The sequence below is a fragment of the Anas platyrhynchos genome, chromosome 5 (assembly GCF_047663525.1).
Source record: "Anas platyrhynchos isolate ZD024472 breed Pekin duck chromosome 5, IASCAAS_PekinDuck_T2T, whole genome shotgun sequence".
Lineage (NCBI taxonomy): Eukaryota > Metazoa > Chordata > Aves > Anseriformes > Anatidae > Anas > Anas platyrhynchos.
The window spans coordinates 32413390-32441264 of NC_092591.1; the positions used below are offsets into that span (position 1 = coordinate 32413390).

General features: G+C 55.2%; 2 protein-coding genes and 1 long non-coding RNA gene across 5 annotated transcripts in view; 1 reads left to right on the forward strand and 2 right to left on the reverse strand.

The window, feature by feature from the left end:
- DGKZ (diacylglycerol kinase zeta) overlaps nucleotides 1-453 on the reverse strand; it is a 40169-nt gene extending 39716 nt beyond the window's left edge. Inside the window, exon 1 of the mRNA XM_038180786.2 lies at nucleotides 104-453. Within this exon, the coding sequence (XP_038036714.1) occupies nucleotides 104-279 (176 nt within the window). The 5' untranslated portion in view covers nucleotides 280-453. The remainder of the gene's footprint in view (nucleotides 1-103) is intronic.
- Nucleotides 454-3389: 2936 nt separating this feature from the next.
- Nucleotides 3390-9774, forward strand: LOC119717265 (uncharacterized). The gene is made up of 2 exons (XR_005266524.2): nucleotides 3390-7822; nucleotides 9164-9774. It is a non-coding gene; the product is annotated as an uncharacterized lncRNA (long non-coding RNA).
- CREB3L1 (cAMP responsive element binding protein 3 like 1) overlaps nucleotides 9552-27875 on the reverse strand; it is a 43391-nt gene continuing 25067 nt past the window's right edge. The window contains exons 3-12 of one of the 3 annotated variants that reach the window (XM_027459264.3): nucleotides 25907-26067; nucleotides 24125-24203; nucleotides 23025-23182; nucleotides 22363-22512; nucleotides 21483-21541; nucleotides 19199-19267; nucleotides 16784-16883; nucleotides 12890-13010; nucleotides 12220-12466; nucleotides 9552-11822 (exon numbers count right to left, since the gene is read on the reverse strand). In XM_027459264.3, the coding sequence (XP_027315065.1) occupies nucleotides 11786-11822; nucleotides 12220-12466; nucleotides 12890-13010; nucleotides 16784-16883; nucleotides 19199-19267; nucleotides 21483-21541; nucleotides 22363-22512; nucleotides 23025-23182; nucleotides 24125-24203; nucleotides 25907-26067 (1181 nt within the window). In that variant the 3' untranslated portion in view covers nucleotides 9552-11785. Of the gene's footprint in view, nucleotides 11823-12219; nucleotides 12467-12889; nucleotides 13011-16783; nucleotides 16884-19198; nucleotides 19268-21482; nucleotides 21542-22362; nucleotides 22513-23024; nucleotides 23186-24124; nucleotides 24204-25906; nucleotides 26068-27875 lie in introns of all 3 variants that reach the window. The other 2 variants (XM_027459265.3, XM_027459263.3) reach the window with 2 other exon arrangements.

Below are 27875 nucleotides of genomic sequence, written 5' to 3' on the forward strand. Positions count from 1 at the left end.
CGTGCACAGGGGGGCTGCAGCACCACGGGGGCTGCTCCCCGTGCCCCCTGTGCCCCCCGTGCCCCCCGGGAGCCCCCTCCCGCCCCCGGGGGCCGCTGCTCACCTGCGCCCGAAGAGCTTGAGGCCGGTGAAGCGCTTGTTGCTGTGCCGGCGGCCGGGCGGCGGCGGCCCCCGCTCGGGCTCGGCACCTCCCGAAGCCCCCGCAGCGGTGGCGGAGGAGGAGGAGGAGGAGGAGGAGGAAGGCGAGCCGCCGGGAGGAGGGGGCCCGGCCGCCTCCATGGCCGGGCTGGGGGGGCTCGGAGCCGCCGCTACCGGCCCTCAGCCCCGCGCCGCGGCTCCATGCGAGGGGAGGGACGGGAGGAGGAGGAGGGCAGGGAAAGGGAAAGGAGGGAGGGAGAGAGAAAAGGGGGCGGCGCTGCCACCCGCCCCGCCGGGCCCGGAGCAGGGCAGGAAGTACCGGGGGCACGGCCGGGCCGCCAGCGCCCCCTGCTGCCCCCCGGCACCGGGCACCGGGCACTGGGCACCGGGTGGCAGCCAGGCCCCGCTGCCCTCCCCCGTCCCGTCCCGGCTCAGGAAGCCCAGTGCCGGCCCCGCCGCCGCCCCCGCGCTCGGGAAGAGGCCCCGGAGCCTCCCGCGTCCTCCCATTGTTCGCCCGCTGGCCCCAGCCCCGTGGCACGGGGATGGGGATGGGGACGGGGCAGTGTCCGCAGGCTGGGGTGCTGCCCACGGGGCGCCTTCGTCTCTCCTGTGCCAGGTGGCGAGGGCAGCCCTCGGTCCTCCTTTGCATGGCAAATGAGCCATGGAGCTGGTGGGGAGCGGGGCATGGAGCCCGCACCGAAACTCGGCTCCTGGGGGGCTGCCGGGGTGAGGCCCCCGCTGCCAGCACGGTGCGGCGTGTGCTGAGCCCCCAGCCCTGCGCTCCTCTGTTCCTCAAGCAGGAACCCTGATGGGAGAGCGTGCAGGGTGCAGGCGGGGGCTTCGAATCACCCCTGCTCCCATGGGGAAGGCAATGGGCTCACGTCAGCAGCGTCCACGCATGCGGCCCACCAGCATCCCTGCTGCCGAGGCTGCACCGGGAGAAGAGGAGGGGGCTGCAGGCGAGGAGCCAGGAGAGCCCAGGGGAACCTCTCCCCCTCCCCAAAGCGCGGGGTGCCAGCGCTCAGCCCCCCAGGACACCGTCTCGGCGGGTACCTCATGCTGGTGGCCCCTGCGGGGCTCTGGGGAACGTCCCAGGAGCGGTGCCGCCACATCTGCCGCAGCACGAGCGGGTGCTGCTCAGCCAGCCCGGGCTTCACTCTCGCTCTTCCTCCCCCGGCGGCTGTTTTCCGGAGTCATCCCGAGGGCAGGTCCCTGGCAGGGCTCCGCCACCCGGTTGCGGTGGCGTGGGCCCCGGCTTTGTTTGCACCCTCCACCTGGTTCCTCTCTCTCTGCACTTCCTGGAAGTGCGAGGGCGGCTGTCATTGCGGCGCCGCGCTCTTCCCCCCGCAGCCCGCGTCCTGGGGTGAGCTCTCCTCTGGAGGAGCCTCGCGAGGCCGCGGCCGGACGGCGGCTCTCCGGACGTCCTCCATCCCTGCTCGCCCTGCGCCGGGCACTGGTGAGGGGACGCGGCCAGGAGAAGCAGGTCCGGGCACCAAAGCTGCAGGCCCGGCCTCCAGAAGGTGAAGAAGCTGCCTCCAGTTCATCATCCATCGCCTGGGCTGCGTCTGCGGGGTGCAGCATGGAGGCCTGGCACGGCCCCAGCTGCAGAAAGCTCAGCTCTGAGCAGCCAGGCTCTGCCCGGTGTGCTCTGCCTCCAGCAGGCCTTTACACGAAGAGTGTGCCCTTGGGGAGCTTCCATGGAGCTGGGGAACCGAGCAGAGCCGCTTCCTGGGGAGGGTATTTCTAAAGGGTGCGCGGTATTCTGTTAGACTGCATCATCAGAAGGGGTTAAAAGCAACAAAAGGCATCGAAAGGCCTTGATCTCGCTCAGCTAGCTCTGAAACCGAGCACAGCCCACTTCACCGGTTAACGTGCACGGGGTGGAAAAGGCAGGTCCCGAACGCCCTGCTCCAGCTCAGAAACCTCGCGGAGGGAGGGGAGCGGCTCTGTCACCGCAGCTGCCACCGAAGTGGCTCGTGGGCTCTGCCGCTTTGCATGTGATGAGGGCTTGGTCCCGTCCGCGCTCTGCCCGCAGACATTTCCCTTTCAACGTCTCACGCTCTGCCCTGCGGTGCTAACGTCCAGCCCCGTACCCAGGGGCACGCTGGTGGCACTGGGAGGGCAGCACACTGCACCTGTGGTCACAGTGCTCGAGCCACCGTGCCCCTGCCTGGGCTGGAGGAGGTCGTGCCAGCCCCTGTTTGTGGGTTTTGGGTGCAGGAAGATGCCTCACGGGAAGCGGTGCAGGAACCCAGGGCCCCGTTGTTCATCCCTCACCGTCCTGCTCTGCCCACACGAACCTGCTGTCCAAGGAGTTTCGTGACGCTTTGCATATGCACGCATGCAAATCTGCACTTCCCAGGAAGGAATCTGATAATCTGCCCTGGGGTCACAACGTCCCTCCCTGCCCCAGGACGTGCGCTGTGTCTGTTTGTCCTTCCCTCCATGCAAAACCAAAACAAAAAAAAAGATCCCGTTCTGTTTGTTAGGAGACCAGCGGGCAGGGAAGCGTTGCTGGGGGGGCCAGGAGCATCCCCACTGTCCCTGACCGGCGTAAGGCAGGGCATGTGGATAGGGATGGGGCTGCCCTACACCTTCTTGTCACCCCCTACTCAAGTCTGCGAGGAGCTGCCTGCTCTGTAAGGTTTGCCAGCGCTGCCAGCGTCCCCCCAGCCGTGCCTGGGGTGCCAGCCACCTCCTCCCCCAGCAGCACGGAGGGACGCAGAGACAGATGTCTCTGTCAAGGCAGAGCAGGCTTGGCTTGGTGGGGATGAATGGGAATTTGATTATGCTGCTCGGCACAGCCTGGCTAACGCGATTAACGGGGCAGCAGAGAGGATTCAGGCTGTGGAAGGAGGCAGCCTAGCCGACCCCTCCCCTCGCAGCCCAGGCGTTCTCCCAGCCCCAGCACTGCCCAGCTGGGACGGGGATGCTGTGCACCCTCTGCTCCCAGGGTGCTGAGAAATCCCCATTTCTGCTGTCCCCACGCAGGGACTGACACCCTGTCCACCTGGAAGACAGCACTGGGGAACCCTATCGTGTACCCGCACCATGGCTGGAACAAGCCCACCCTCCTCTCCCCTCTGCCCTGCCCTGCCCAGGGTGACCAAGCTCGCCCTCCCTTGCTATTTACATTACAAAGCCCCTCTGCTCCGCTCTGGGTTATATTTAGCTCCCCGGCACAGAACAGCCTGTGAGATGTTGGCGCATCCTATCCACCCGCGTGCCGAGCAGCTGGGGCGCCCCACATCCCTGCTTTGCTCCGTGGGGTGCAAAAGGCTGGGCTGGGGGGCGCAGGGGGCACAGCAGCCCCTTTTTCTGACCGCCACGGGGTGCCTGTGCCAAGCACTGCCGCCCCACCGAGGTGACAGGAGCCGGGGCTGGGAGCAGGAGAGCAGAGGTCTGGCTCCCGGCACGCTCCTTGCCCCATGCGTGTGGCCCGTGCAGCGAGCGCTGTGCGCTGTGGTTTCCTTTCTGCATAAACACCCCCACGGGCTGCGCTGCTGGGCGCAGCGCTGCTGACAGAAGGCCATTGCTGCAAGCCTCACCCCAAAGCGAGGCAGAAAGATGAGAGAGAGCCCTGAGCTGCTGCGCTGTGCAAGTGCTGAGCTGTGGGGTGCTGCGGGGCATTGCCCGGGGCCGAAGGAGCTGCCTGGCTGGAGCTCCCCCAGGCTGTACCCGCTCTGCGAGCTGGAGATGCTCCTGCCCCACTGCCACAGCACCACGGAGACACCTGGAGCAGGAGCTGGTGTGACATGGGGCTCTGACCGAGCTCCTTGGCCCAGCAATGCTGGCAGCGAGGCACAAATCCCAGCACTTGTCCTGGGCTTGCAGCGGTGACAGGGAGCACGGGGCCCTCCCGGCGCCGCAGAGGCACCTCCCTCCAGGCGAAATTGTCCCAGAATCTGCAAAGCCGGTGCACAAGCCAGCATCATTAATAAGCTTGGCACGGAACTGCTACTCAAAGCCCTAAATATAACCTGAGTGCTGAGCTCTGTTCCACCCGCCCAAGGCGCCTCCGTACACCACGGCAGCTATTTCTGGAAGGAACGTTATTTCCATAGGCTTAATATCATTTCTGCTCATTTCAAACCCTTTATATAGTGGCTAACGCCGCCTGCCCCTCGTGATGACTAATGAGTCCCAGCAGGAGCAGGCAGCTTGGCAGCGGGAGAGCTGGGGCCTCCCACCTTCGCTTGACATTGAGGACACCGATGATGACCATGGCCCTCGGAGCAGGGCCCCCAAACTCCTAAACGGGGTTGGGAAGTGCCTTCGGCTCCATGTGGCGGTGTGGTGAGGGGGTTTCTGCCGCCCCCCTGTGCCAGGTCAGCCCAGTTCTGGGCACCAGCTGCTCCGGGCAGCAGCTCTGCCCCCGCCTGCCCCCCACCTGGCACAGGAACCAGGAGCAGCTGGTCCCAGCCCCGTGTGGGCGGCACAAGCAGATTTTCACCTCCAGATACTTCCTCTCCTGTTTTCTCTTCCCTTTGCCCTGCTGCCTTGAACTGGATGGTCGGGGCAGCAGCTCAGCCTCCTCCCTGGCACAGGCCAGCAGGTAGCTGCGGGTGCCCTCCACCCAGGAACACCCCAAGGAGCCCCACTGCGGGGGGACAGGAGGACAGAAGTGTTTTGGGGAAGGGCAGTGCGGGTCGGAGAGGATGAGCAGAGCCCTGTGCATGGGGTGGCTGGGCTGGGAGCAGCAGGATGTAAACAGTCCCCTGCAACACCGGACAATTCTGGAGCGAATTCAGGCTGATCAAATTAGGTTGCAATATGTTCCCTTCCTCCCCTGGGGAGGCAGGATAATTGCAGCTGGCTAATCCGTTCGCAGAGCGCACGGCGCACATCTGGAGGAAGACAGTGAGGAGAAGAAAATCCTGCTCGGCTGCTGCGCTCTGCACATCCATCCATCTCTCTTCCTTGGCATCACAGCGGGGCAGAACCCTCCCCGGTCTGCTGGGCGCCTCGTGGAGCAGTCCCGGGCACCGAAGTGGGGCCAGGAGCGCTGCCCCAGCCCCAGCTCCCACAACCAGGCACTAATTTGGTACGGGCTCTGCCGCCCCTGCTCCCGCTCGCCACCCACTGCAGGAATAACAAGTACCTGGGATGAGTCAGCCCGGGGCCCCTCCTGCTCTGCAGGCACTAATTCGGTTTCCCATTAGTTCCCATTACCGCAGTATTAGAGAGCAACTTGCTCCCAGTTTCCTCAGCAGCCCTTGCAAGGGGGGAGAAGGGCTGCTGCACACTTGGGAGCCGAGCCGGGAGGTGACCGAGTGTGTCCCGAATAGCAAGAAACCTCCCTCCCAGCACAGCTCCGCACCCCGCGGCCCCAAATCCCCGCAGCAGGCACTGTGTGAGCACTGCAGGACGCGCTGCCCAGGGACACGCTTCGTCCGCAGCAGCTCTGCTGGGCTGCAGCCGTGCTGGGGGAGCCACAAGCAGAAAAGTCACGCCGAGAGCCAGCACAGATCCTCCTCGCACTGCAAAGAGCCCCCGCAGGCTTTTCAGCCTCAGCCCCTTCACCTCCGCATCCCTGCTCCCAGCTGGGAGGTCCCCATGTCCCCGTGCATGGACAGGGCAGTGGGATGGGGTGACATGGCATGGCTCAGCGGGGCAGGGAGACCCCCAGGAGGTTCCTACAGGCTCATCTTCTTGGGAACAACCAGGGCACAGCGATGCAGGACGTCTCTAGCGGGCAGCTACCAGTGGCCACCCCCAAGAGCCAGCCCTGACCCCGATGCAGCGAGAAACCCAGGTCAGGTCCCGCGGCACCTCTCCACCCCAGCCCATCCCAGGGGGCTCCTACCTGTAGGACACCTGCTTTCTGATGGCCACGTGCAGGAACTGCTCCTCCACCTCCGCCACCGCCACGGCCCCTCGCATCTCCTCCCAAGCCGGGTCCACGCCGCGGAGGCCCAGGCTTCGCTCTCGCCCGCTGCTCTCTGCGCCCGCCGCTCCCAGGGGGCTCGCTGCAGCCCCCCTGGCCCCCTGGCCATCACCCCTGGCCGGGGTGAGGTCTCTCCAGCTCCCGGGACCTTCTGCCATGCTGGGGCAAGACGCTTCTCCAGGCAGGGAGCTGCGCTCGGCTCGGTCTCCCCAGGGCCTTGGGTGGATGCCGGTGAGGCTTCGCTCCCCGGGGGAGCAAAATCTCAGGGGAAAAGTAGCGGAGCTGCCGTCCAACTTTTCGCCGTGCTTTCTTTCGGCCTCTGGGCAGCACTTTGAGGGGCTCAGCCTCCGTCTGCCTCCCTGCCCTGCCTCAGCGAAGCGGAGGAGCGGCGGGCAGAAACCTGCCGACGTCGGTGCCGCGGCTCCGAGGTGCCAGGGCAGCAGGGGAGCGCGGTGCCGGTGGGGAAAGGGGTCTCAGGAGAGAGACCAGGGGTGAAGGAGAGCCCAGGCTGCCTGCTGGGGGGGACCAGGGCCAGGCGCGTCCCTCGGCGTCCCCTGTGGCAGCGGGAGAGGCAGGGAGAGGCTGGCAGCGAGGAAGGTGCCTGTGCACCGATCCTGCAGCAGCCCTCAAAAGACAAAGCAGAAAGCGAGCGTGAGCGTGTGCGTGGGGAGGGGGGCTGCGGGGAGCGACAGGAGCGTGGTGTCACCTTAGAGACACTCGGAAACTGGCACTTAACCCTTCGGGGGCCGGGGAGGCTGAGGAGGGTGAGGACGGCAGCCGTCCCTCACTGCTCACAGTCCAGCCTGCCAGGGCTGCTCACCCGATGCGGGTGTGTGCAGTGGGAACCCCAAAAAACTGCAGGACAGCAGCCCCAGCAGAAAAAAGGATCTGCTGCTTGGGGTCCCAGTCTCTTCATGAGCCCGGTCCCAGCCACGCCAGCTGGGCTGAGAGACCCCTGCACGGCTCCCATATGTGCCTGGCATCTTGGTTGGGATTTGCTCTGCCCCCTGTTCACGCACCGGGGCTCTCTACCTGCTGGGCTCCGGCATGTCAGTGCTTGGGGTCTGGGGCTGCCACCCACTTGCCCCAGGGACCCGTGCGCTTTCCAGGACCGGCTCTGCAGCCCCCAGGCCCCAAACCCACACAGTTGGGACTTGGGAGCCCTGAGCCCTCCTCGCAGCGTGACTCAGCCTCTCCAGCCCCCACAGTGGGGTTGTTCCCCCCCACAGCCTTCCCCTGGGCACCTGGGGGAGCTCCGTGCCCCACTGCCTCCTGCTCACAGCCCTCGTGTCCCCCTACATGTCACATCAGGGCTTGGAGAGCCACCCTCACCCGGGCTGGCCGGCCAGGGATGCAGGATGTGGGTCTTCCTCTGGGTTTTATGACACATTCCCAGGGCTGCCAGAGCTGCAGTGCCTCTTGGTGAGTGCCTCTGGGCTGCCCACGGGGCTGTTCCTGCACTACGGGAAGCCTCTATGGGAGGAGAAGCAGGGCGCAGGGGATTTTGCCCTTTCCATCCTTCGGTGTGGGCACGTGGCACATTGCAAGGACAGCTCGGTGTTTCCACACACACCTCTTCCTCCTTTCAGCTTCTCCCATCACAGGCAGGGCAAGCACTCCCCGGGCAGCAACGTCTGCAGTGAGTAAAGCCCCGTGAGGGCGCAGTCTCCTCTGCCGGGCACAAGACAGAAACCTCCACCAGGCCAGCAAATCCACACGGACTCACGGCCCCAGCTCCATCGCCACGAACAAGCACCATGCACTAGGGGGTGTGAGGAGGCCTGAGCACCTCGCAAGGTAACCGAAAGCTCAGGCTCCTTGCCCGGGAGCAGGAACAAAGCCTGCACGTCCCAGGAGGGATCGGCACGAGGACGGGCGGTACGGTCAGGTACAGCCCCGAGCAGTGACACCGGGAGGGAACACGCTGCTCTCGGGGAGCGGGGACGCTCTGCTGGAAGCCCTAATAGCTCACGTCCTGCTGTAACAAATCAATGTTCCCAGGGACCGCTGGTGTCCCAGCGGTGAGCTGCAAAGGCAGAGCTTTTTTTTTTTTTTCTTTCTTTTTTTTTTTTTTTTTTTTTTTTTTTCCAAGTTGGCCTGGTAACAGAGAGCAGTTGGGAATAACTCGTCTCTGCAAAAGGAAGACCGTGTTCTGTCAGGGCTCTTTTGTGCAGGGCTTGTACGTATTGACAGCGCGCAGTCTGCCTGCGAACACGACCCTGGAAGGGAAAAAGCCCAGCCTGGAGCGGCAGAGCTTGGCCGTGGGCACCTGGAGCAGAGCGAGTGCAACGCAGCGAGGCTGGAGGTGACCTGTAAAGAAGGTGCCCCTCGCTCTGCTAATTCCCTCCTTCTGCTCTAATTACTTGCTGTAGCCAAATTGGTAGGTGCGATTGGCTGGCTGTGTTTTGGGAGGCAGAGCGAGGATCAGAAGATCCTGATGTGCCTGCTTTGAGAGGCTCAGAGCTCTCTGGTAGACTGCAGAATTGAGAGGATTTGTCTGGATGAAGGGAAATTTGTGACAGAGGGGGTTCTGGTTGCTCTGGCTGCATCAGTGTTTAAGGGGATGATGCCGGATAAATCATCCCTTTAAGAGCCTCCCCTTGGCATTTCAGAACATGAGTGAAAGGCTGGAGCCAGGCTCTCCCTGGAAGGCAGTGCCCTGAGAGCTCGGGGATGTTTCATGGGGGCGAGCCAGGCAGGAGCCCTTTGGATGAAGCCTGGCCCCGCAGTGGGATGGTGGCTCCGCATCACTGACCAAGGCAGGAGGCTGCTTTTGGACGAGGTGCTTAAAAATGAGGCTTCGAGCAGCTCTGAAGCCCCACTGCCTCCTGCTTGGGCTCCCTTCCAGCCGCGGAGGTGCTGATTGTGAGATGGAGTCATTTCAATGCCCAAAGCCTAACAAACCCAGTGGGAGCTCTCTAGAAAAAGAAGATTCATTTTCTGGACCCCCCGCTGCCTTGTGTTTCACACAAAATCATGACAAAACTAATCAGTTTTCACAGATGTAAATGGACTATCGGAGGTGCAGGCTAACAGGCAGTCAGGGCTCAAGCTGTTCTGATCTAAGTGCAGCTGTTCGGCTTTTAGTTAACTAAAGGATTAAAGATTTTTTTTCTTTTTCCTATTTTTTTTTTTCAGTTGGGACAGAACCAGAGCCATGGCACTATGAGCAGTGTCTTTGTTGTACAGACCCTGCACAGACCGTTCATCAGAGGAGCTCACTGCACCCCACAAACTTTCTTCCACGCTCTTCCACGAGGACAATGTTAGCGATATTGTGGAGAGGGAGAAGAAACGGAGCCATAACAGTTCTGATGTGCCCAGAACTGCAGAAGACCTCACGGTGCTGCTGGAAATAAAACATGCAAGTTTGCTTCCAGCCCAAATGCTGAGCACGAGGTCCCGGTGCTGAGCCAGTTCTGCATGCAGCCGGCGAGTGGGACAGCCGGGGAGCACGAGGTGAGAAGCTGTGCGCGTGGGCTGCTGTGACAGCCGTGCTTGAATGAAAGGATCCATCAGCCCAGGATTGATGCTGCATCTTTTTATTTTATTTTTATTTTGCTTCTCTAAGCGAATGCAGAGCGAGTGACAGGAGGAGAGGAAAAGGTGGCTTGAAAAGCAAAACAAAACAAAACAAAACCAAAAACTGGAGGGAAGAGGCAGCTACTGGAGTATAAGGGGAAAGTGAGCTGCTAACAAGAAGGAAGTCCATAGATGCCAAGCCCGCACTAACTCTTAATAAAATACAATACTGAAAATAGGATCTGAGAGTCTCCAAAATACAATATCTTAAGGGATCAGCAATAATACAAAATAAGGTTCATTATGTACAAACGAGTTCTGCTCTTGGTCTCTGTACAACGGTGTGAGTGGGAGGCACGGGGACGTGCACGTGGACGTGTTGGGGGGGAGGAGGGCATGCTTGGACCCGGCAGTGGTTCTTTGCACTGGGGCGGAGGACGGGGAAGGCAGTGGGATGTGGTGACCAGCGGATCCTGTGTGAACCCTGAGAGGAGAAGAGCTGTGCTGGAGCTTTTCTTGTCCCTCCCACTGGCCAAGCGTGTGTGGTGGCAGCTAGCTGTGTCCAAATTTGTCCTAAATGGCTTTGGGGGGGGGGGGCAAAAGCAGTTTTCAAAAGAGAGGAGAGAGAGGGATGTGAGGGCCCTTCCCTCACTTCTTCCAGTCCTTGAGTAAGAGCCGTCCCATCCTTTCTCTCCGGGGGAGAGGCTGGTGGGGAGGCTGGGGCAATGCAGAGCGAGTCTTGAAGAGAAACCAGCCAAGGGGGTGTCTGCTGTGAGACCTGGCGGAGCACACAGGGACTCCCGCGTACAAACACGGGGCAATCTGCTGCGTCCTAAATCTCAGGCCCTCAAGTCCCACATTGTCCTTCCAGCAAAGAGCAGCTGAGCGAACGGAGTGGGGAGACACTTGAGCCTTTCAGCAGAAGAAGGGAGGAAGAAGGGTCAGAAGTGGATGTCTGGGTGCTAAAGAGAACAGAACAGCCTTGAGATGAGGTCATTTCAGCACCAAACTTGGCAAGTCCGGCCCGAAGGGTGGTATGGCGAGAGGTTGGTACCTTTGGTGCCAGCACTGAGAAGGAGGAGGTCTAAAACAGTCTTTGGTTACCCTGGCCAATTCCAACATGCCACCTCTTTGCTGACAGAAGCACCCGTCACCAGAGATGCCAGCACGTCCTCAGTGGCTTTCACAACACTGCTGGGCACACAGAGGATGTGAGGGGAATGATGGCTCGCTGACAGCCCTCCAGAGCTCGTGTCGATGGTTCCTAGGAAGACCCCATTTGGCATGAAGCAGAAGTGGGGATGGAGAGCTGTGATAAGGAGCAGGTTATGGGACTGAATTTCTGGCACCTGCTCTCAAAGCAAGGGGGTGTGCAGAACGGGAAGTGGGAAAGCCACTGACCTGTTTAGTGGTGCACTGCAGGGCCCAAGCTGGGAACAAAAAGGGAAATGCCACCCCTGCCAAAGCAAGGGTGCCGAGGGCGGGGAGAAGTGGGCTGTGGGTGAAAATCGTTCTCTGTTTCAGAGCTCTGGCTGCCCAAAAGCTGCCAGTAAATTTTCATGGTGGCTTATCTCAGTCTGGGATCTGTCTCCCCCACTCCGTTTGTGTGCAGATCTTTGCAGATAGTTGGCGTGGAAGTTATGTAGGCACATCCATCAAGAGAAAAGTAGAGCAAGGAAGAACTAGTTTTTCTCTCAACAGAGGCAGAAGTATACTAACAGATGGAGGGGAAGGAATGAGCTCAAACTCTCCAGAGTCATCTCTCTAGCCCCAGCATCACCCACTCCTAAGTCCCTCAGGCAGGGCAGAAAATCCAGCACTCTCTCTCTCTCTCCTTCAGGTGCATCTGGTGTAGCCAAGGGGTACGTGCCTGGGGACAGGCCCCTCGGAGGCTTTGGGGAGTGAGCTGAATAGTTTGGGTGCCTCCCCCTGACCTCCCTCCACTCCAAGGTGAGCCCACACCCATAGGGTAGTGCTCATTCAAGCAGAAGATAAGGCCAGGAGGAGAGGGCGTCTCAGGACTTTGCCAGGCATTTATTGCTGGTTCTGGCAGTCCTGAGACTCCCCTCAGAGAGATAGATCAGTACCATAGGGGGCCATGGGGAAGGGGAGGAGCTGAACCCAAGGCCGGTTTAGGAGTGTCTGAATGCAGTGTCCTCTCCTGCCAAGTCCCCTCAGTTGCTCGGTGAGGAGGGAATCCTGCAGTCAGACAGATGAGGCCTTGAGGTCCAGCAGCTGCTACAAGTATTCAGTTGTCTCACTGGAACTTGTCTCCCTGAGAGAAAAAAAAAAAAAAAAAGACAAGGCATCAGTCAAGGTTCATTGCAGCTTCCCAAGCAAATTCACCTCTCTGCCCAGCTGTTCTGCTCTGACTGGGACGGAGCTCTTCCCTGGGACACGGGATGTCCAGAAAACCTGGGACCACCTGAGTCACCCATCCTCAGCTTTAGGCCAATGGGACACCGCTTTACGGAGCCCCAAATTTTGCTCTAAAAAACAGTCTTGGCCTTATGCTCTCTTCCAGCATTGGCCTCCTCTAGCTGTTGCTCCTTAGCTCCCTGTCCCAGTGAGCTTGGCTACCCTAAGCTTGCAGAGAAGGGGACGTGCCTGCTGGTCCCTCCCAGATGCCATGCTGTGGTTTGGGGCTGGGAGCGGGGCCCCCGCCTGCTTACCTCTCGTGGAATTGCTCTTTGAGGTGAGTGAGAGTTGGGTCAGTTTGGTTCTGGTCAGGACTCTCCAGACGGGATTTGCTCAGGTATTTGGCTGTCTCATGTGTCCTGGCCAGATGAGGCCTTGGCTCGTCAGACTGCCCTTTTTCGGCCTCCCACCCCTCAGGATGGTCCATGGTTAGGAAGGAGCTATAGCTCTCTTCTAAGGAGCCAGCACCTTCATCATAGAACAGGAGGCTCCGTGACTGAACTGCAAACAAGGAGAGAACTGGTTAATAATGAGGACGAGGTGTTTTGCAAAGGGTGTGGGTCGCGGTGGTGGTTCAGCACATGCTCACGCAGGAGGCCTGCTCTGCAGGATACCCTGGGGGCAAGATACCCTTGGACACACCACCTCTCCAGAGGGCAATCAGTCTGCCCTGGGGCTTTTCCCTCATTTCTGCATAGCCTTTATTATTTGTCATGTTTTAGGACAATGGCTAGCAGAGAATGAAAACAGGCCCAAGCAAGGTGCTGTTATCAGGGCTCATACCGCTGACAGGCCAGGAATCCCCTCGTGCAAGAGATGTGGGGCAGGCACTGAAGGGAGGATGCCACCGCTGGACCAGGTGTGTCAGGAGAAGTGTCAAAAACGGTCTGATGGGATTAAAGGGAGGTACGACATTAGACTCACTCTTACTAGTTGTGTAAATGTCTGGCGCTGGTGTTGCTTTCACTGTCTGTGATGCTGAAGAGAACTCCGGGAGGCAGGGCATCACGGATCCGAGGATCAGAACGAAGCAGAGCGCCAGCACCTAGCGAGGAGATATCAGCACGCAGTCAGTGCCGCTAGCCCAGCAAGCACCCCTGCCAGCGCACCGACACGAGGCTGAGAGACAACATGTGGTCAGGCTTACAACATGGTCACTGCGGTCCCCCAGAGAGGGAAAGGGCTTGCACTGCTAATCTCTGATGGAGATCTAAGAAAGGGAAGTCAGAAGCTCCCTCGTGTTGCTTTTTCTGAAATATTTGTAGTGAATGGTGAGAACTCGCCTGGCCGGTTGATGAGAGATGCTCACAGCTAGGGAACGATTCGGGAAGGAAGAAGGCTCAATAGAAGAGATGAAGTTTGCCTTTACCAGAGGGGGCATGACCATTGGCACAGCAGAAGCTGTGGTGCGCTGCAAGAAAACATTTTGAGAACAAGAAATTTATAAGATACCCACAGCACACAGCAAAGTGAAACTACCGTCCACGCTAGGACAGAAGTGGCAGCAGAAATGCAGCAGGCCATCTGACAGGATGGAGAATCCAAGGAAGGGGTTAAATTTATGCTTAGCCTGCACAGATTCTGGGATGTGTCTGTGCCTTCCGGCTGTTGGGCAGACCAGTCAGAGCTACTGGACAAGGATAAAAGGAGAAAAGATGAAAGCTCTCTGGAAATCTCCCTCTGGTAGGCCTGCACCTGTCTCTAAATTCAGCCATAATGGTAAAGCTTCAGAGTGAGATGCCAGTGCTGATCGTAAGGGACTCCGCAATGTTTAGGGAGCTAAATAGTACAAAGCAAGAGAGGACACATGGGAAGTGACAAAGAGCCAAATATTTATTACCTGGATACCCACATGTTGTGGGTGGTATATTAATTGCTGCCTCCAGCCTAGTGTTCAGCCTGAGAAAGTCTGAAGAGGAAATGCATCTGTTGATGATTTCTACTACCTATGTTCAAATTTGTTAAGTGTCACCTGTGAGGACATCTGTGAGGACAGACAGCAATTTCTTGACTGCTTTTCAGAATAGGCAACTATTTTGGAATAGCCATTCCTAAACAACACACAGAAGCTGGTACATCAAGCTACTACTGACTACCTGCGTATTCCGAGAGATGCAGAAGATCAAATGATAGCATGGTGATACTATACTATGTAAATAGTGAGTTTAGCTTTCAAGACTCTCCAGGAGTAGTTTTGAAGTAAGAAAATTACCTGTGGACAGCATGGCTGCTGAGCACATCATACTGGACGCACAAGCTACTTAGGCTCCTTATTCCACAAAAACAAAAACAAAAACAAACAAAAAAAAAGGAAAGGAAAAAATAAACTGTGAATAGATGTTGCTTGGAATTATCACAGCCAAGAACCAAGAACACAGCATTCAGAAATGGAGCTAGCCCTCTGAAACCTCTCTTTCTGTTTGAAAACAAAACAGGCTTTATGGGCAGGGAAAGAGCAGTATACTTAACATCTTGCTTTAACAAGGCTTTCAACTGGGCTTTGCAAAACAACATTGTTTTACTCTGTTTTGTTTCAGTTTAACTCTGGCTTTCTGATTCAGTTCTGGTTCAAATTCTAATACATTTCGTAACAGTAGCTCTTAGTTTGAGTCTGAGTACCATTCATCTCCCTGATTTTAAACACCTCACAATTTTGACCTCTTAAAAAGTGGGGGAAACTGGGCTAGAGGGAAATACTGCAAAACCAGTTAGAAAGATGGATGCAAAATTCATCAAAAAAAGATGTTTTCAGAATGTAGGTATCAGATGGTTCATTCTCAAACTGGGAGGATGTAGCAGATGGAGTAGCAAAGTGATCTGTTGTGGCTCTGGCAAGATACAACATTTTAAAGCTTGACTTGGATGATGGACTGAATCAAATCTACAGATGGGAGAGACCACAAGTAGACCGGCTTTTGGTCAGGATTCAAATTCAGAATGATCTTGACCATCTTGACCAGCTGGAAGAGAGCTCTGAGGATAACAGCCTACAAGGGAAGACCGAAGAAACTGGTGATTTAGCAGAGCAGGCTGAAGGGTGTTACCTGAAAACAACAGATTTCAAACATGTAAAATACAGCTGCACAAAGGGAGGGTAAACTGATCTTGCTTACAGTGGGCAGAAGAAGTTGTAATAGGCTTAAGCTATTACAAGGGAGATTCAGATGAGATATCAAGAAAGCTTTATCTGGGAAAGATAACAAAGCCCTGGAAACATTTGCCTGGGGAGGCTGAGGACTGCTTACCACTGAAGGCCTTCAAGAACTGGCTAGAAAAATATCCAGCAGGAATGACACAGCACTAGAAGAAAAGGGTCTTCTGCTGCACTCCCATGCTGCAAGGCATGATTATTTTACATATCTGTCATGATAAGGAGTTCTCTGTTTGGAGACTAAATGGAAAATGGGAACTAGGAGGCCTATGAGAGGAACTGGCCAAAGATAGAAAAGCAAATTACAAATTCTTGAAATGCTTCAAAGCTCAGAAGCCTGAGTGAGTTGGTGTGTGGGCTGGGATGCCGTGGAATGAAGAGAGCAGCAAGGAGAGATAAGACATTGCTAGGAAGCTAAATTAGGTATTTATCAGCTTATATAGCACAGGGGACGTCTGGGAGGCACCTCTCCTGGACTCGCTCATTCCAGGTAGTGGTGATGAAGAATTGCCAGAGCCAGGGGTGCTCTGATGAGCTGCTGCATTAAGGAGCAATGAGTCACTGGGCCCAGTGGGGTCACACCCAAAAATGTGGAAAGAACTCGGGAATGAAGCAACAGAGCAGCCAACAGAAAAGACAGCCTGTCTTTAAAATCTGATCTGACATGGGGGCAGCAAAGAGTAGCAAAAGTCTGAGCAGATTTTGAAAGGAGAAAGTGCTGGGAATTACAAAGCAGGGGCTCTGGAACCAGAGAAACTGATTGAACCAAGAGAAAAAAAAAACAACCCCTCAGGACACTGAGTGTGATGAGAAAGTGGGGCAAGCACTTCACCATCTGTCTGTATTTCATGACTGTTAGCAGTACAGAAGCAGTAACTAGATAAATAGATAACATTGACGTATTTGTCACAAGCACCTACTATGAAAATCCTGCAAAGACATCACAGGGTTGGAGGCTGTATTTTTATCATGGATCAGAAAATTCCCCCCTGATGAAAAAAAGATGAAGAATAAGCAGTTGACTCTACTTATGGCCACACAGTGGCATGCCCCAAAGCTCTACAGTGAAGTCAAGATTGCTTAACTATGATCCCCCACTATGAGAAATGAGAGGCAAACAGGGATTACCAAAACCAACAGATGAACTCAAATCATTTTGGTTAGTCAAAGGGCAAATGAGGAGAATTCCAGCTGGATTTAACAATGCCTGATGTACAGGCATAGCAAGAGCAGATGCCATTTCTTGCTGATAAACACAAGGTAATGCCCACTGGGAGGAATACTCAAACAGTTCGTCCACCCTGCTGAGTTAAACATTAAGCATTACCAACTCAGCAGAAGAAAAATCTACCCCTTATGATGGAAGCTCATTGAAGACTTCTTTTGCTGAACGTCCAATAGCTAATGAAAAGTAAACAAAGTGCTGTTTTGTCCAAAGAACGAGATAGTGAAAACACAGGAATTATTCTCATGCTGTTGCATAAACAACTGACACTACTGCTGTGTGTACGACACGGGCCTAGTTCCAGTGACTCTTAACACAAAAGTAGAGAGTAGGCGTAACTGGCCACAGAAATGGACAGCAGGGAAGAGAGCAGGGACAGGCAATTGACAAAGCTGTCTGGGGAAGCATGGCCAGTAACGAATGATGGAAACGATGCTCATACCATTAGGCAGGTCCCGGTCTGTGTGGAAGCCATTTTGTAAGGTCTGGAGACTTTCCCAGCTACCAGAGCCTGCAGCTTCTGTAACTGCTGGAGCAGAGTCCTGGAATAGGAAACAAACCGAATCAGAATTTGATAAAGAATTAACAGCCAGTGAGTGATGCAAGACTTCCATTACCCCCTTTGTACTTTACCCTGATTTTCCTTTCTTGTAAAAACAAATCTTTGCCTGTTGCTATATTTTGTCCAACTTCTCCCACAAAATAGGCTAAGGAAGCACAAAACAAACAAAAAAGGGTGAATTTGAGATATGAGGTGTGCAGGAACTTGTGGGAGAAATGCCCCGATGTGCCATTATGCTGAGGTAACTCGCTGCAGCACCTTCCCTCAGTCTTCTCACCAGCAGATCCACCACAACCTTCACTGGAGCTACCCACAGTTATGAATGTCACATTCAAGTGCAGCCAGTCATCTCCCAAAGCCTTGTAGAGCTAGGCTACCATAAAAATCACCCTCTGGGATGGAGGCTGCATGTTAGGGTCAAGTCAGACCTTGAGCACGGGCCTGCCTGCTTCCACTTCCCTCAGAGACGCGTGCTCTGCAGCTCGACCCATGCCCCAAACCATATGGTGGAGAGAGAAACAAAAAACAATTCTGATCCCCTCCAGCTTCTTCAGTCTTGGCAAACTCTGCAGAGGGATGTGGGCAAAGCCAAATGTTGAGTTCAGCGATTAATTCACTCTCTGGCTGCTCTGGTGGGAACACGTGCTGAGGTCTCTCTGCCCCATTTAACTGAACTCAAGCATCGGCACACACAAACACAGAACAGTGGTAGGTGTGGTACAAAGAGCCACCAAACCCTTCACTAGGCTGGTGAAGAAATTTGGAACAAGGGAGACTAACCACAAAGCGTGCAGATTCCTGAAATACGGACTACTGAACATTCCCCCCCGGGATCACTGGCTGTTTTACACAAATAAGCTTGAGCTTTTATAAAATAAAAAGGTCATAGAGCCAGGAGGTTGCAGGAGAATCCCAGCTTTATCTCTTTCCAAATCCTCTTCTGCTCCTTGTATATGTGGAGAGAAGCACAGAGTGTCCCCCTGGCTGTGCTAGAAAACCAAACCCCATTAGAAAGAACAGTGTGTATTTCGATTAATAAGTAAATAAATCAATCCCCTGGTTTTTAGGTCAATCTCCTGATTTTGCAGGGTGGGGCTCATGCCTTTTCAGCAGTGGGGCTGCCTGTGGTCCCAAAGAGGCCAGGCGGCAGGGCAAGATTGCCCGTGGGCAAGAGTGGCCAGGCAGCAGTGTCTGGCAGGCAGGGCACTTTGGCTGGGCCCACGGCAGCCCTCAGCCCCAGCAGCAGTGGCTGGCCTGGAAGCTGGGGACACAGCCCTTGTGTCACGGATGGGAGAAAAGGAATTTGGCAGAGCCTTGAGGAGTGGTTCAGATCTTTGCAAGCTGCAGAGGCAGTAAATGAGGCTATAGAAATGAGCTTCCCTCTCGCCAGCCCTGCAGCAGCCCCTGTCCTCGCTCACACCTACTGCGCCCAGTAAGAGGAAGCAGGGCTGGGCTCTCCTCCAGCTCCTGCTGTGCATCCCCACCGCAGCAGCACGAATCTTCCTTATCTGCTTCCGAGGAAGCAAGTTCTCCTCATGATCTGTTGGCTGGCTCTGCGTCTTGGGGCACAAATGCTCACCAGAGCCTTGGGTGAGGAAGCCAGGAGCCTGCTCCAGGGCTGTGGGAGCAGCTTGCTCCTTTCAGGCAGGCGGCAGCAGCAGATGGGAAGGAAAATCTCCAGGCTTGCAGGGAGAGCCTTCAGCCTTGCTTTGCCAGAGGATGAGGCATGGCAAGGGCTGCAGGACTGGACTGCACGGTTCCCACTGGTACCACATGCACAGGGAGTTGCCCTGGATGTGGAGGGAGCTGGAATCCATGCCTGTACTAGAGGAAGGGGTTTCCCTGTACCCACCAGTCTGTTCAGCTGTCTCTCAAGAGAAACCTGAAACAGCCACCTGATGCCCAGAAGAGCAGAAACAGCGGGCTTGAGAGGCTGCTGCACGGGGCCTCCCTTGGAGCTGCCGTCCTGGAGGCAGCCAGAGGCCTGGAGGGCTACGGGGAGGGCAGCGTGAGCCAGAAGGGCTGCAGGGAGAAGGAGGAAGAGATGGGAGAAATCTCCCTCCCTGCCTCCCTCCCCTTGCTGCAGCGCGGCCTGGCCGTCCCAACACAAACATTCCAGCTCGCTAACCAAACCCAGCTGCTGCCACGGGCCGAAAACCAGCGCCTCGCTGCACGGCGCCCGCCCCGCCAGGAACTGGGGTGCTGCCTTTCCCTCCTCTCCCTCCTGCCCCAGCGCTCCCCTGGCCTCCCTTCCATCGCACGCCCCGCAGGGAGGTCAGGTGCAGCCCCTCTTACCTGTTTGCATTTTCTAAGGTCTCCACTTTTTTCCAGAGTTCATTGTTTTCTGTCGTGTATGTTTCAACCCTGCGGAAATAAAACCCATGGCTGGTTAGCTACACGGGCTGGTCAGATGAAGCAGACGTTGTCCTTGCCTCTCTGGCAGCGAGGAGGCCCAGTGGTCTCATCCATCGCCTGCAGATGTGGTCCTGGAGCCAGATGTTCCTGGCTTGCCTGGCTGCCACCAGACCCCAAGGAAAAGGGATGTGGGTGCGGGTGGACAGCGAGGTGCGACAGCCCAGGCTTTGCTGAGGGCTGGGAGAACTGACAGCACCCCCTGCACCCAGGACACGGGGATATGAAGGTGTTTCCAGCCCCTCCAACCCCCCTGGGGCTGGAGGCACGGCAAAGGAACCGGGGGGTACAAATTCACACCTCTCCCACCCAGAGTGAGGACCTGTCCTGGCTGGGCGCCCTGCACAGGGCAAGCGGGCAGCTCTGAGCAAATGCTGGGCCAGCTCTGACTGCAGGCACTTGAGGGCAGCAGAGAACCTGCAGGCTGCCTCCCACCGCTCCCGAGAGGAAAGTGGTTGTGCTGTGCTCAGGACAAGTGATCTCCAGGCTCAGGGATGCAGCCTGGTCGTGCTGAGGGTTTCCAGCACCACCTCCAAGCCAGGTGTTCCGCGTAAAAACTGGGCTTACAGCAAAGGTGTCCAACCGAATGCTGAAGGGCCCAAGGACAGACGTTGCAGAAAGCCAAGCTGACCGACTTGTTGCATTCAAAAAAAATAAAAAATTCACTGAATGCTCCTTTTGGTTTGCATTTAAACCTGGCATTGTTTGAAAGCCATCTGTCACAGCAACACGCTAGCGTTACAGAGCACGAGAGCGCCCAGGCACCGCAGCCACGTTGGGGATGAGGCCTCAGCACAGAAAGCCCCGGACCTGCCACTGAGCAAGGCCTCCCCAGCCCCGGCATGAAGGATCGGGGTGGCAGCGTGGGACACCAGCTAGAGGTGATGTCCTCCGACGCCTGGACATGCACCGAGGTGCTGCTGGTGGAGGGGCGTGAGAACTTGAAGGTGCCTTGAGTCATCTGTTTTTGTTCAGCATTTCTGTGCACTTAGGCAAGATAAACAAATAGCATCGGGAGAAGAGTTAATTAAGGTTGGGTTTGGGGGATTTTTTTCCATTTTGCCGATCTCAGGTGGTGTTAATAACAGGGAACGAGATGGTATTTAAACAGAAATGTGAGTTTACAGCTGGATCCCTGCATTCCTCTTTGCCTGGGAACATCCACTGGGGTTGCCAGTGTGGAGAGGATCACAGGATCAGGCCCTCAGGAGTTATTTTCAGCCCTCGGTGACATGTGTCACTGTCATGTGATGTCACCTTAGGCTTATCCTTGCCATACCTGCAGGACCTGAGGGTTGCAAGGAGCAAAACAAAGCTCACACAGGGAGAGGGGAAAGGGAAGGGAAAAGGGTAATCACAACAGTGTAATGTTTTTCTTGTTGTCAGATGCTTGTGTCTCCACCTCATGGGGAGAAGGGGAAAAGCTGTAGTCACTGCCCTCCATGGGCTTACTCCTTGTGGGACAGGCAAATAAGGAGCAACTTCTAGTAGTGGGGAACATGACTCTTACCCCAAACCCCACCTTGCTGGCAGCCAAAATGGCCCATGTTCTGTTGGGGACCAGCCAAACTAAGCAGTTGGAAACACGAGGTTTCTAGAGCATTCTTCATCCTGGAAGAGGATTTCTAGGAGGGAGGGGAGTAGGGGCAGGATCCCAAACTAAACTTCTGTGCAGCCAGCCTTGCAAGGAATTGTGCTTTTTGAGCAAGTCAGTAGTTTTCTGAGTTGAAAATAACCTTTTTTTTTTTTTTTTTTTTTTTTTTTTACAGTCCACTGCAAGTCCAGTGCCTGCTGATTGCTTCCCACTGTCAAACAAGTAACCCCCAGCTAGGGGCAGATACCGAGTCTCATACGGAGACAGCAGAAATTCCTGCTACTCTTCTGGCATTTTAAAGTTCACCATCTAGGTAAGAAGAGGTTCTAAGAGCCAACCTAAGTCATGATGTCACTGCTGAGTGGAGCTTCTGCACCCATCCTCGTACCATACTGGGAGTGAGAAGGGGGAGCCCTGACCCTGACTCAGCCACCTTTGAACGAGGAGCTGTGGGGAAGAATAACAACAAAGGGGTGGGACCAAGGGGGCTGTCAGAGCCAAAAGCACTAGAAAGAGGGGCTTTGAGGGAACAGGGATCCTTATCAAAGGTAAGACTGAAAAGAAGAAACTTACTTTTTCTCTAGACACTCCACATATTCCTTCTTCTTCCTGCGACTCTCCTGAGCAGAGATCTGTGAGAGGGGCAGCCATTAGAGAGGAGTCAGTATCTAGGGTATCTGGAGCCTCCAGACATTTCTTTGTGCCCCCCTTGTCTTGTCTGCTCCCTGCATATACAGCACCGTCAGGTAAATGGGGAAGGCATCTTCCAGTCTGCTGTTCCGACTGGTCTCTGGGAGGGATGGATGCTGCAGGCATGCAGCCTTCTTTGGCCTGTAGACCACAACCATTTGTTGCAGTACGCCTGATCCCCTTGCTGCTGAGAGCATCTTTTGGGTTGCATTTAACTCCTCTGACTCACACGGGTACGTGCTTTGGCCATCTGGGCAGATTCTGCCCCAGACCACTTCTGAGTCACTGGGTGACTAATTCAGGGTCTCATTATTTCTCCCACAAGATGCTTTCCAATCACAGTCTGATAGCTTCTGCCTGGCTAATGAGCTCTGTTAACCGCTCATGTCCTACGCTGTGAAGTGGCTTTTGTTTCCCTGTCTCCACAGAGAGGCCTGACCAGGATAGATCTGTGATGTCTTAGCTTGTGGGCCCCATCCCAGGCCATGTACTTGCAGGAGATGGGCCAGAAGCCGCACTCTCCAGCTACAGCATGTGTACAGAGATGAACTACATTATTTTTAAGGTCCCTTCCCACCCAAACTGTTCTTTGAGCCACGGTACCGTTTCTGTGGATTGGGAGGCTTGTGCCAGAGCACCAAAGGTGGGATCCCACCTCTTCTGAGCTGCACTGCAGCTGAAGAGGCAGTGATAACTAGAGCACTGGTCAGATGAAGCTGCTCTGGAATCAAGGAAACCTCACAGTTACGTTTTTTGCAATCACCTTGTTCTTGATTTTCCTCCTGACCCTCTTCAGTGCTTTCTCTTCTGCTTTGGTGAGGGGCAGCTTAGTAGGAATTGGGTAGCCCTCGGCAATCAAGGTGCGTTTCTCCTCTTCGGTCAGGAGCAGAGGGCCAGAGGTCCCTTGTAACTTCTGAAACACAGAGAGAAGCTATCAGCATCAGCAAGGAGTCCTATCCCACCCAGTGGTCCTCCTTAAAGTCTTGTAGGGCAGCTAGGGGTGCAGTACCAGTAGGCGCAGGGCAGTGCTCCTTCCTGCTTCACCCTGATCCTGGAGACACAACTCAGCAGCTGCTTTCCTCTTTACCCGGAAGGGCACCTGCTCAGTTATTCCTTTCTCTTCCATTAACTCCCTCAAAAAATCCCTCAGGGCAGAGGCCACTTCCCAAAGTATGGGGTGAAAAAGCACTTGCTAAAACAAGGTAGCTGCTGGTCAGCATTTTGCAGGACTCACTGGGCCTCTCCTCACTCCTGTGAACACCACCCTGTTCCCACACCCCTGTGCCATCACATTGCTCTGGCAGGGTGTTTCAGCTATGAGACCTTAGCAAGGACAGGATCCCCCACGTGAGCCTCAGAAAGCCTCCAGCCCCTTCTGAGCACCAAGGAGCCCCGTGTCTCAGTGACATCCTGCTGCCTCCTTACGTGTGGTGCTGTGAGGAGAGGTGAGGAGGAGATGGCAGTAGAAGAGCGAGCAGCGGGTCGGGCTGGGCTGGAGGGAGGCAGGGACCGGGGGCTCTGGGATCCGTCGCTGTCACTGCCGTGGCTGCTGGGCGGAGTTGGAGGCATCTGCACCAGGTCATCTACTGTGAATTAAGGATAGCGAGTCAATGGCTGTCAGGTCAGCTGCTGGGACAGTCACAGTGCCCTGAGTAGCAACAGGAAAAGGCACTGCCATAAAACAGGACTGAAAGGAGAGGGTGATGAGTTTTTCAAGGTGGAGTGGCTCTAAGAATAAGGCTGGACTGAGTGTTGCCCAAGACAGAGGTGAGGCTGACCTCAAATGTGCTAAACTAGGAACTACAGGAGTCAGAGAACTGGCAGGGGCTTTGCCAGGGCACTGAAGGTATTTACAAAGCAATAACGTGCCCTGGTGTCAACCAAAATGGAGTACAAAGCCCGTGATGTTTTGCTCCACAGCCTGTTCACATGTGCAGGAAGTTCTGTAGGAGAAGAGCTCTTCCAAAAGCACCACAGGGCTCACACACTTGCCAGCACACTTGATCCAAAGGGGCTCTGGTCACTCAGCTGGTTGCCAAGCACTTGAAAACTGTCCCCACTTTGTACTAGAGAGCCCTGGGGGCCTTCATGGAGGTGGGAATATGCCTAAGGAATGTCTCTCTGAGGCAGAGTGGGAGTTCCTATAGCGCTTTCATTTGTACATCAGCGGACTTTCAGATGCTTGGGTTTCTTTCAAATTAAACTGGATCCTGAATATCCTGACTTTCAGATGGTTGTTTTTGGATAATGCTGCAGTCCCTCTGAGGATTTTAAAGGCACTCTTGCATATTTCCAGCTCTGAGGTAGCCTGTTTTGCCTGGGACTCCCTGTCTGAACAATTCTGTGTGTGACTGTTGGTCCAGACACAGATCTGAGTTGGAACCCTGCCGTGCCCACTCATCTATTGGTCTGTAGCTCAGTGCTACCCTGTACATGTGGCTCTGCTCTCAGGTGTTGTATAGTGATGGCCTATACCTGAGTAATTTAGAGGAATTTATGCCAACCAGCAAATTCTATCTTCTTACCTGCAGGTACATTTAGAAACTGGTTCACCTCTTTGGGTTCAGCTTTGATCACAGGTGCTGGAGTCATTTCTATGGGAGTCTGTGGAAGAGAAGCAGAAAGAGTTCTTGGGTGCTGTCACTTCCCCTGCCCAGAGGCTCCCACCAGTTCTGCTCCCAGCCATTGCTCCCTGCTCTGCGTTCTGCCCCATAGCACAGCTCTGCCCCAAAGCAGCCTCTCGCTGCACACAACAGCAGCCAGGAGTCCAAACATAACCCCCTGAAGTCTGTGTCGCTGGGCAGAAAGAGTGCAAACACGTGTTTGTGGAGGAACAGGCAGTGGCAGATGGATGTGCTGCCAACCCCTGCACTGCGTACCTCCAAGCGGGAGACTACTTTTATCCTTGGCAATCCTTCCCTTGCTAGACCCAGACAGTGCAATTTAAACCAACCTCGGCATTACCATGGGAAGCCCCTCTTTGATCTGCCTTCATTAGAAATGGGAGTATAGAGGTTGTACAGAAAAAGAAACAGAACAAAACCCCCATCCTGCTCACATGATCTTCACCAGGACCACTGGGCATCTGTTTCCAATTGGAGGGGATTGAGAGTTAAATAAAGAGTACTTTTCTTTCCATCTGGGCTGTGCTGCCCCTCAGCTCCCTGGCTCACCAGCCCCCAGGCCACCACAGGCTGGGGGAGTTTTTACACTGAACAGACACATTGCAAACTCCTCCAGACTGTAAACACAGCTGAGAGAGCGCCATGGTATGGCTGCCGAGCACACACAGCAGAGCTTCGAGGGCACAGCAAGTTCAAGCTGTGTAAATAGTGGAGGAAGTTTGTGCACAGCTTTGGCTGGAAGTACACATTTGTTTTGGAAGGTTGTTTAAATGGGAAGATGCTCAGCATGAGTGAAAAAAAAGGAAGTGAACCCCAGAGATGCTCTCCTGTTATCTGCTGAGCTGCTACAAGATAGCTGAGGTTTGTGTGAGACTGGTCAGACCTTCCTGTCCAACACGGCTGGACTCAAGGACAGCCAAACTGAGCCCCCAGCTTCCTCCCACACAGCAGTGGCATGCGTGACTCTCCTTCAGACAAACAGACTTCTTAAGGACTTAGATATGACCAACTGGCTTGGCCCCTTGTTTCTGAAATAATAGTTCCCATTTCCTCATAGGAAAATGCGAGGAGGACCTGGAGTGGGGCTTCCATTTCCAGTGAGCAGCTGATAGAAGTGAGAGGCCATATGATAAGCCCAAGACCGTGAAAAAGACAGTGGCAGGGCAGGGTTCTGTACTCAGAAGTAGTGGGGTCATTGGCATCACGTTAACTGACACTGCTCTCTGAGAAAAAATGTAATCCAAAGTCAATGAAAATAAGCAAAAGAGTGGTTACAGAAATATTGGCAGATTGGAGGGGACAGGCCTCCAGCATGTGCGAGCTTAAAAGCCTTTGGGTTTTGTGCCAAGGAAACACGCTTGTATTTAACCCAGATTGTAAAGCCTTCTGTGCCAGAGAAAACCCTCCTTCCATCGCTTTCTCTGGAAGGATAAACTGTCTTGTAGCTTTGCTGAAGGAATCGAGAAGACAGTTCTAGTTACCCTAAGGTTTAGTGCTGCTCTGACTGCTATTTCAAGAGAGGAATGATAAATAACGCCATGTCTGGGCTCTGCATCACCCTTCTCTGTCTGCCCAAAAGCTAAATCACCTAGCAGGACCCTGCAGTTGCATGGCTGGGTCCACATCAGCAGGGGTGCAGCTGTGTGAGAGCCCGGGTTCCCGATGGATCATAGATGGGCTCACCTCCTCGGGGACCGGCAGTCTCTGCAGAGGGTTGAGGTTCAGCACCGGTATGGAGCTGGCAGCTAGCTGGGACTCAGGCAGGTCTAGAGCCAGGTTCTGTTCCTGTTTCACCATGATGGAGCAGAGCTTGGGCCCCAGAGACCACACTCCATTCTCCAGCTCTGAAACATGCACAACGTGAGAGTCAAACTCCAGCAAGAACAGGACAAGAAAAAAATAAAAATAATATATATATAAAAAAAAAAAAGCCATGCAGACAGCTCCCCCCCCTCCCCCAGGGAGGCCGCCTTTCCAAGTTTAGCACTGTCACCACACAAGCATGTGCAAGCCCACAACAGAGGGAACAAAAAGGAACAAGCCCCCAGCCTGTGGGGTGCAGACAGGACAGAGCTACAGGGATTGTGTCTCTGCTCGTCTCTGCTCTCCCTGTGCAGCCTGTGCTGGAGGACAGCTGCTGGGTTTCTTCCTCGCTGATGTCTCGATCTATCCTCTGGAGTCCATTTGTATTTAGAGCTCCGTGTGAGAAGGATGCTGGGCTCCTCAGGCAGCATCACAGGGCTGCCAGGAGTGTTACCAAGAACAGCAGCACCTCTGTGCTTTGTGAGCTGCAAAGAGGGCAGGCGTGAAGGCAGCGAAAGGCTGACGGGGTCCATACGTGCTGCTCTGACCTCCTGCTGATGCTGTGCTGAGTACCAGAGCTTTGCTGCATGAAGGAGATGATGAAAGAAGGCTGGTGTGGCACCTTGCTTGTGGTGCTGCTCCCCTGCCTCATGTCCACCACCCCGTGCTGCTCAGAGGCCGCATGCAGCCCTGGCAGGAGCACGAGCAGCAGCAAGTGCCTGAAGAGCACCGAAAGGAGCTGTGTGGGGCCACTCTCCTCAGTCCCTGCCTGCCCCTGTCCCACACACGTCTGTGGCATGAGCTGGGCTCTCCTCTGGAAGCAGAGATCCCAGGAGCTAGGATTCAGGCAGCGGCGCAGCTATGATGTGGAAAAAAAAAAAGCTGCTAAGCAGGAGAGCTGCCTGGGCTCTGCTCTGAAGTTTTGGTCCCCTTATTGCTCTTCAAACACTTCAGCCTGCCAAAAAGCTACTTCTAGCTGGCCTGGAGCCTGCATCCTCCTCTCTAATCCTCATCTCTTCCCTTCCCCTTTTTATCTGACAACCAGAAACTCATTTGTCTTGACACAGGACAGACTTTTGCTAAGTATGTCACCAGATAGTGCCCCAGTTGGCTCAGCATGAGGCAACATTCAGGCTCACTCGCCGGCCCCCTGCACTTCTCTCAATGCGTACAGCACTCACAGACCTGGGGGAGCTGCCTAGCTGTCTGCTGCCCACAGCAGCTCTGCAGTGCAGGGCCCAGTCTAGAAGACATCCTGGCAAGAGGAGAGGGGCAGAAAGGTCCTTCTCTTCCTAGCAGAGGCTCGTTCCTTCCTGCTTCCCATGTGGCTGGAAACCTTGGAGCTGAGACACCAGTTGCTGTGGCTGCTCTGCATGCGTAGTGGCTCAGTGTGCTGCTCCCAGTGCTGCTGGATCTTCTCCTGGAGCTTCCACCATGCAGCAGGGCCAGCAGCGCTGGGGAGCGCATCAGGCAGGGGCGCGCTGCATGGCTTTGACAACTGAGCAGACACAGACTGAGTTGCATTTTCTTTGCCCGACTATGTACACCAAAACCACAGCTGGTAACGAAGTCCTGGTCTCCCCTGGTACGCAAGCAAGCCCTTTCTTAGCGAAGGAGGCAAGGTGTTACACAAGTATTTTCAGACAAAAAAACCTTGGACTTTCTCTATCTGACCACAGCCTGTTACAGAGATGAGGGATTAAGCCTCGCTCTCCTCATCCTCCCTTTCTGTTGCAAAACTTTGTACAACTTTTTCTCAGAGGCATCCTCCATCTGGGAGGGCTGCTGCTGAAGCAAGTTACTAGAGCAGACCACCAAGGGTTTTCCCCGTTCACATTTGACTCAGCAA